This window comes from Tachypleus tridentatus, chromosome 4 (genome assembly GCF_004210375.1).
Source record: "Tachypleus tridentatus isolate NWPU-2018 chromosome 4, ASM421037v1, whole genome shotgun sequence".
Taxonomy (NCBI): Eukaryota; Metazoa; Arthropoda; class Merostomata; order Xiphosura; family Limulidae; genus Tachypleus; species Tachypleus tridentatus.
In genome coordinates, this window is record NC_134828.1 from 96,828,775 (window position 1) to 96,838,497 (window position 9,723).

At 30.9% G+C, this 9,723-nt stretch overlaps 1 protein-coding gene across 1 annotated transcript in view; it reads left to right on the forward strand.

Annotated features, from left to right (window-relative positions):
* Nucleotides 1–6,643, forward strand: part of LOC143249728 (acetylcholine receptor subunit beta-like 1) — a 122,746-nt gene extending 116,103 nt beyond the window's left edge. Inside the window, exon 6 of the mRNA XM_076500046.1 lies at nucleotides 3,773–6,643. Coding sequence (XP_076356161.1) covers nucleotides 3,773–3,943 — 171 coding nt within the window. The 3' untranslated portion in view covers nucleotides 3,944–6,643. The remainder of the gene's footprint in view (nucleotides 1–3,772) is intronic.
* Nucleotides 6,644–9,723: the final 3,080 nt, after the last annotated feature.

Here is a 9,723-nt window from a genome sequence, read left to right on the forward strand (position 1 = left end):
CACAATATTTTATAATTGACATAACACATTATTAGGAGAAAATTATGGACTTTCATGCTAAATGTCACAGTGTATCGACTACACATTTGTCTACGTCTTGACAGTTTGTATCTAACCTAGATCTGAGACCTTTAACTTCTGTGTTTAAAGTTTCTTTTACTCAATTTCAACAGTTAGTCGTTTACAGAAATTTCTTTACTAGAAAATAATACCTCGATAACAGAAGTTCGTGGTACTCAAAATGCACAGTTGGGATGTTCTTCTTATTGTAAACCTATAAAGGACCATTAAAGAGAGATGTCTTAAACTTATTGCCAGGCTTATTGTAACGTAATGTCACACCAAATACCCATCAATAGGATTAATGACAAAACATAAACAATAATATGTATATATAATCACTAAAACTTCAGAGGGTTAAATATGTTATATATTAGAACATTATTTTATGTGCAAATAAGCCAATCACGTGACAATCACAACAAATACGAAGTTGCGTTGGAAAAGTATGGATCAATTGCATTTTTTTCTTGTCTCCAGTGTGACAGCAGTAATTTTATGGATTTACAAAGCTAAGTTACGGAATTCGATTTCCCTCGGTGGACAGAGGGCAGATAGCCCATTCTGTAGCTATATGCTAAAAAAAATTACTAAACAACACATTTTGACTTTGTTAAACTATTTGATCGCTTTTGCAAGTTTGTATGATAGCCTTTCCAACGCAAAATATTTGTACCCTCAGATGATGATGTGTTCAGATTAGAAATCTCAAATTTCCAAGACAGGGATATTCCTTGTTCGTAATGACTGAGAAACTTATGAATATGGACCTTTAAGAAGTCATACTCTAGTCATGGTAAACATATTTCAGTGCTTTATAACAACCGAAACTTCACAAACACAAACTTCAGTGACAAAATCTGGTCACGTACCTCAAGCAATACGATGAAGAAAGATCTCAGTCTGACGAGGCAAAATAAAATGCGTCTACATAAGTGGCTTTCACGACATACCTGTTATACGAAACATGTTCCTAGCAGATAGACAATAAAGCGGATTTTTCACGCTATTCCACACGAAGACATACCAGTCAAGTTGCCGAACATAGTACTTCTAGATTTCTGAGTGATGTATTGCTGAAAATGTGAAGGAAAACTATCGTCTTTATATTATAAATGAATTATCGAAACGAGCGGAAGAAGTGGTATGCTTTAGCCACGACAGCATCTCTACAAAGTGTTTCATACTAAAAGCTACGATTATTGGTTGTCAGAAGGACCATGACCGGACATAGAGTAGAGCGACACTTGTTTCGAGATCGTTTAATTACAATTTACTCATTCTCTGTACTCTTAGGAATTACATGAGATAAATAAACGAGAAAACATAAGCAAAGCGTTTCTGGACATCCACAGATGTAAATATATACAACTGTTAAACAAGTCAGTAATGAAAGAAGAACTGAGGATTGTTTGGAATTAAAGAGCTAAATAATGGGTTATTTATGCTCTACCCACCACGGGTAACAAAACCCTGTTTCTACCGGTGTAAGTTCGCAGACATACCGCTGTGCCAGTGGGAGAAGGGAAGCAGCTCACCAACTTATTCATAAACATGATATAACAAATAAAATAAAACCGAGAATACAAGTTATGGTTTTGTATTGTTTGTTTGTTTTGAATTTCGCGCAAAGCTACTAAAGGCCTATCTGCGCTAGCCGTCCCTAATTTAGCAGTGTAAGGCTAGAGGGAAGGCAGCTAGTCATAACCACTCACCGCCAACTTTTGAGCTACTCTTTTATCAACAAACAGTGAGATTGATCGTCATATTATAACGCCTCTACGGGTGAAAGGGCGAGCATGTTTGGTGCGACCGGGATTCGAACCCGCAATTCTCGGATTACGAGTCGAACGCCTTAATACACTTAGCCATGCTGGGCCATGATTTTGTAATATATTAATTTTAATTAAATTAAATCTAATGCGACAGATAAAGAGTCTCGTGCAGTCTCTTATCAATTTACAAATTGTATTATTATTATTCCTTATGACAAATATTAAATATTCACATAACAAACATCTACTAAACCTTGTGTAAGATAAAATCCATCGCTCTGAAGAATAAGCGAAATATCTATTAATTACAGGATTATGTTAGTTTTTATCAGGTAACATCCTACGAATTGCGCCATGAAATACGAAAGTCGGTAAGACGTACTAACAGGAAGAAAAGTAAGACGGACGAAACTATATTTAGACTAACGACTTTATGACTCTCGAAAATCGTACAACAATAAGTTATGTATATGGTCACTGCCATCCGCTGGAGTGGCAAGTATTCTAACGCACACTGTTCAAAAGCAAGTAACGACGTAAAGTATGTGATTTATTCACAGTGCTCGCCATTTAAAACACCTGTTTACCTCGTAAAACATCGAATATAGAAGCGTAAATATCGCTTATTGAGTGAAGTGCCATTTGAGGCAAACGTGGGTGGAATAGTTCATCCGGAATAATTATTGCGTTTTAACCTCATTAAAAAAGGTTTAAAAGTTCTGTTTAAAACTACAAAGTCTGGTCTCGTGAGGTTAACTGACGCACAGAGCAAATAAATTTGCATTTTTTTCTTAAATGGCTGTATAAAGAATTTAAAAACAAACTGCGAACCTTCACTGTTCGACAATTTATCTTACAACAATTAAAAAATGAGTGTGCGCATATTTATTAAAGGATTATTCATGTTATTAGGATTATACACACATATATATATATATATATATATATAATTTTTGAAACAAAATCTATATGCATTAAATGTATTCTACGTCACACTCTTGAAGCCAAGAAAATAAAATCACATCTCTGTTTAACCGTAAAACTTCACTAGACTATCTACAATATGTCCTCGGTAAGGATCGAGCCCAAAGATTGTAAGTCCTCAAACATATCGCTCAATTACCAGAACATTCTAACAAGCTTGCATTTGAGAAAGGTGTAACATGGAATCAGTTCATAGGGTTTCTTAACATTCATCAAATTTATGTCGTATTTCAAGTAAATGTGTGGACTACTCTACTCTGAGGAACTACAAAGCCAGTTTAGTTTAGATACAAAACTCAAATAATATACGTCTATTTATGATTTTTGTTTGTAATTCATAATTCAAAGACATTACAGCCTGCTAACTTGCTGTTTCGTAACTAAATATCACCCAAACACAAATTTTACTAGTTATAAGGATTTTCAAATTATAGAGAATGAGAAGAAATGACGATATTTTTCAGTAAGATTATTATTCAGTAGATTAATCGTTTGTAATTAAATATTTGTTAATTCATATAATTTTTTCAGTTATGTAAATGAATAATTCTGATAGGTCTTTAATAACTTTAACTAATATTCCTATAAAACTATTTTATATGTACTATAATTTTATGATTTTTCCAAAACTGGATGCGATTTACTATTTATAAACATGAAATTAAAAAAAAAATTTGTCAAAAAATATTTTTTTTGCGATTTACAAAATGTCGAACTAAAATCTATTCTACAAGCATTCCAATTACCAAAATTAATACATAGCTTTTTACGTGATGTATTTAATTTTCCAAAAAGGTTAAATGGCATATTTTTTTATCATTGACTTTGATGCCTCCAATATCATACAGACATCACAGTTATTGGATTTATTCAGAATCTACGTATTTTCTAGTACTTTGTATGTACACGTCTGGCTTCTTATAATGTATTTATCTTGTCATGTCTTATTTCAGATACGGGAAGATTGGAAGTATGTTGCTATGGTGATAGACCGTCTCCAATTGTACATATTCTTTGCCGTGACAGCTGCCGGAACGATTGGCATCCTTCTGGATGCACCGCACATTTTTCAGTACGTAGATCAAGAAAAGATAATAGAAATGCACAAGGGAAAACCAACATGAGTTACAGACCTTGATGAATTTGAAATTGTTGGGTAACTAAGTCTGAGAATAAATTCGTCAAATGCTAGTCTTACTGAAAGTTATTTACTCAAAAGTAAAATATCTGGGATTTTTACACTTCGTGAAGAGCTTAATAAAACCGGGTATATTTGGTACGTTTACAACAACAAACGAAAGTAATAGAAAAACGTTCCTGTCATTGTGTGTAATTTTATCATTTTGAAGATCACTAAAATAGTGCACAGAATTCATAGTTGTTAAATACAAGTGAAAACTGCCAAAAAATGTACTAATTTACGTATGAAGCTATAAATATTTACAAAAACCCTCAGAAAACTTTACTCCTGCTTCTGAGCCATGAAGATTAATGCAACATATATGCCTAGCGGTTTCTCCAAGAACTTTAACTTAACAATGCATATTTACAACAGTTCTACTTACACGAGGAACAATTATCGGTACCCGAATCTACAAGTACCAGTATGTGGAACATCGAAATCGGTCCTTTTATTTTGACACTTTGGGAATAGTGTGTTTATGTCTGGACATTGAGAAACTAACAAACAAATCCTGCCCACAAATTGCTAACAAAGTTTTCTCACTGTGGTTCTCAAAGTGTGAAAAAGAAACAGTTCAGTATGCTCTTCAAAATCTATTTAGAAATAGATGCTTTATGATGTCTTGTTCTTACGGTTTTCGAAAGCTCAATAACCTCAGAGGTGTGTGCAAATACACATTGCTACTGTTTTTATAAGTGTAGTTTTTTATGTCAATAATACCTAATGTCAGTTCAGAGAACTTATTGCGCTTGATAGAATTTTCTTCTTTCAGGCTTTAGATTTGTAAAATTGTGTAATCCTAGTATCGTGAATGTGAAAATAAATTAATTAAGAGATCACGTGGACAAGATGAGGTCGACAATGAAATATTTTATTATTCAGACAGAGTATTCAGCAAAGAAATTAACTCTCTAAAAGGCACGTGACCTTCTTAAACAGTTTAAACTAAACCAGAAAGGATCAATTTTCGCTTTTATACTACTAAAACTATTCTTTGTTTTCAACAACATGAATGGATTCACGGAAGTTGCTTATCTTTAAGGAATTATTCTGCTAAGACTGCTTTCTCCAAGCATTCTTGGTCAAAGTATTGTATATAGTGAAGCAATCATTCCAACTATGTGTGAAATTTATTGTCAAGCTCAGAGACTGACGGTAACCAAGCCTGGAAAAATTATATCAAAAATCTAATAGAGGTTTAAGATTTTATTTATTCAAATAATATTATCTCGAAAGAATAAATAAATTTCTCATTTCAATTTACATTAAGTTAAGTGTGCCCAGTTTTTTTAATTGCTCAATAATTAGGAAAATCAATTATTCATTGGTGTTTTTCCAAATTAAGGTTTGAAGATTAACTTTAAAAAAGATGTATTTGTAAAATTCTTATCTTTTCATAAAGAAGGCAAATTTGATAACTTTGTGTTTGCAAAGAAATAAAAAGAGGATTTGGTCGTGTGAAAATTTTAAATAATTAACTAAAGATTTATCTGTGGTTTTAGAGTTATTGGACCTAATAAATTGTTTAAAATGTTTCACACTAAATATAAAGCATAATATTAATTTTAGTTGAAGCTTTTTAATTCGATATATTAATGTACATTTATATACGAAACTGTAAGATAACGTTATTATAGTCGATTTAATGCTTTAATAATAATAGAATTTCAAAATATTTTCAGCGTGAATAATCTACTTTTATAATACAAAATTTAAAATGTTTTCTGTGGACCTGTATTAAACAATACTGTAAGATTACGTATCTTCTGTCAACTCTAATAACCTCTAATGTCTGTAAAATTTGGGGTGGAAAAACAAAGGATTATTTTTAGGACCATAATTATCCGCCATTAAAGTAAAACGTTCTTTTATCATGACGCTAGTACTAAATATAGATGCAGATACGTATATACGTGTATATATATATATGTGTGTGTGTGTGTGTGTGTGTGTATAGTAATTTAACTATTTTTAAAAATAATAGAGTTAAAATTTCAATTTGCATGATAAACGCTAAAAACAGTAGATAAAACTTTTGTTGAATCGTAGATATAAACATTCTTGATCAAAAAACAGTCTCATTTTTGTACAGAAATACGAAAAGTAAAAAAGTTTCTTAGTAAATTAATCAAGTTGAATCTTGAACCAAGTAACTGCATTAAGTACGTTTAGTTTTAGGCTTATTTACTTAGAGATCAAACAAACTGATTGTGTCTGAAAGGAGGAGAATTTGTGAAAGATGCATACAAAATATATAAAATAGAATAACATCTATCTTGTGCAGACGTTATTTGTTATTATAGAACAAAACGGGTGACACCTATCACAAAGATAAAGATAAAAGCAGTAAAATGAACTTTGGTAATACTGAAATAAATAAACTTTAATTAAACTTGACAAAACTGACTAAATAAAATTTTATGTTGCATAAAAGCAACATGATGGCGAATATGTTATTATTCTACACATATCAGCAATAAACTGGTCTAGTTTCAATGTGATTTATAAAACTTGGTTATATCCATCTAGAATAATTTATATTTCTTCATTTATACGTCTGTAGTATCGGCTGTGTATTTATGTTTTAATTTTTCTTGTTTGTAGAAGAATGTTTACATTTACGACCTTATCAAATAAAATCAAAAGTCGTATCGCTTGTGATACAACATATTATGTTTCGCTTATTAATAGTCCTAAGGAAACATTATAAATTGGAGTGCATTGTTATATCTACCTACAAATGTTGATATTCTGCATTGTACTTACAATCAGTATCATATCTTAAATTTTTAATAGATATGTTTCCTTTCTATTTATACGAATAAAATGTACAAATCACTAAATTATGAATAAGGAAACCTTTTCCAAAAATATATTATTTACGGTCTTTACTTTCGACTACTGATACATAAACCGTCGGCTTAAAGCATTTGATTCCCCATAGGTATTAAATCAAAATCCCAAATGAAAAATTATTTTTCTGATTAATACAAAGGTACAACTAAAAAAAGCAGAAATTTCGAGTGCTAATAATAAAATTTACCGAGTGAAATAAGAGGAAATTAACATAGAATAATAATTCGTTTTTCTCATAAACTACATAAGGTACAAATACAATTAGCTTATCTATAGTAAGTGTATTTAATACACATAATTATTTGACTTACCAATGTTTTTTGTATATCTTTACAAAGCAGCTTAATAACTTACTGATTTACACGTATACTTGACTTGCATTACTGACAATTATAACTAAAAACGGCACATTTTAAATGTTGTGTTTTGATCAATGAAACATTTAAAGGATTGCTAAATTTCCACAATACTTTTCTCAGTTTCATCTTCAAGACTCGTATTTGAAAAGTCCAACTAAACAAATCAACAAAAGTTGTGAATTGTTCTTCATGTCTAATTTACAAAAATTAAATACTACGCAGAGCGTAACTTTTTATAGCCTTTTTAATACGTTTCTACTCACAAATTTTTATATCAATATTTGCCTTCCCTCGGTGACACAGCGGAATATCTGCGGAAATACAACGCTAAAAACCAGGTTTCGATACCTATGGTGGGAAGAGTATAAATAGTCTATCGTGTAGCTCTGGGCTTAATTTAAAAACCAAATCTGAGAGCAACTGTTTAGTTCTTATTTGATATATTCATTATGATATTAATGCACCATACTTTATTTGTAAAGGTATTAAGATAAGTTCGTAAGAGCGCAGATTGCCTTTGTGTAGCTTTGCGCGAAATCCATACCAAACTAAGTTTATAAGATTAAGTACAAGATGCATAATGAAAGGAATGTCTTATTGTACATCCATCTGACTCTTATAATTTAGTGAATTCTGTCTTAATTAGTACTGTATCAGACCAAGAGGAATTTTTATAATAAAGATATCTATATAAAGAAACTAGGCATGGCCAAATGATTAGTTTCTGGATTTGAGTATCAAATGAATGAAGGATCCGTTATTCGAAATACGATCCTGATGAACACACTTTCAGCAATGGTCGTTTCATAAAGGTGACGTCAATTTAACAGATCGAAAAAAATCTGGACAGAAAACGCTGCTTTGTGCTTTCATTCTGGTGAAGTAATTCAAAAATTGGGGGCTCGGACTTAGGCGTTTATTTCTTAAGCATTTGAAATGCCAATCAGGTTGAAAATTTCAGTTTCGTAAAGTTTTTAGTTTTCAATGAAAGTCGGTTATATTGCTTTTACTGTTACACTCTATGTAGATATATGTTTTTACAGTTTGGTGAGTTACTTAATAAGTAACGCATCTTGTCACACCAGATATTTTCGACAACTATAAATATTGCATATCACACTAAGCTAAGGAAAAAAAATAATAAAATATATGTACATATGACCTTTGACAGAAAAAGTCAAGTCAAACGTACGACTCTTCTCAAGCTAGAGTTAAGCTGAAGTCAACCTGTCTGTTCTTACTTTCCTGTTTTAATAACATGTTTTACACTTTAGCATTTTTCCGCTGTAATTGAATTTTCACTCATTATCGGTAGTTTTCATTAACTTGTGTATTACTGAGTTTCTTCACCAACTTTACTTTCACTTCAGCAAATATTTCTTGGGACGATCTTTCGTGTAGATATAAATATATATACAAACTTAATCGAAAGTTCGGTTTTTGTTGTTATTGTTTCGATCTAACAACAATGGTTAGTTTTCCTTTTCTTATTGGGACAAACAACAACAGAATAGATACACTTTACATTTTAGCAGAAAAAAGAAATTCATTTGCTTGAAATGTTGACCAGATTTGTTGTTTTTTCTTTACAGCAATTTAACCATGGCTTTATATTTCTAGGTTTAAATTATCTTGATGTAGTTGAATTCTCCTGTTAGTTCGAATATCTCAAGACTCAAAGATGTAGAAATCATTCAAGGATTAAGCGCGCATTACTTTGTGTGTTTTTTTATTATCATTATTGAAAGAGGAGTGATTAGTAATTCTGTCCTCTGTAACTTAAGACTCTCAGCAAAGTTTGATTAATGATTAAATAAAGTAAAATAAAATGTCATTTATTTTAAAAAGCTCTGTAAATGAGTCAGAAGGTTTTAAGATTGTGAAAATCTGTTGGAGTTTTATTTGATCAAGTTGTATTTCTTTTATTAGTCAACAATTTTCATCTTCGAAGAGAACAATTCCCCATACGCTTGTGAAATTCGTCAAATATTTAAAACAACTGATATATGTAATCGAAGTATAAGTACAGTCACAATGAACATAATTTCCCCCTAAAAAACAAAACATAACATTTTAATATTAAACTATTAAAACAAAATAACACATGCCTCGATAGCAAGTGGAAAAAAGTTTTCTTAACTGACGGTAAAATTTTATATTGAACAAAGGCAAATAAATGCATATTGTAAATGGATTACTGTTTTAAGTTTGAAATACTTTCGTTGACTTCAACAATTGTTAAAAAACGTAAACACTTTTTCAAACAATTTGAAAGTTTATATTATTTCATTGTTGATGAGACGAAGTGAGGTATGTATGTATTGTTGAAATTTCTTTCGAAAACTGGGCAAAGATATGACAGCTTTATAGATACTTCTTGTAATAAACTACATTGTTAACCTTTCGCATATCTTTTTGTCATGTTGTTGTATTCGAATAGCTAATTATTTAGTAAAGCTGTAATAAGATGAAACCCTAATCTAATAATGACAAAAAAGCTGAAATA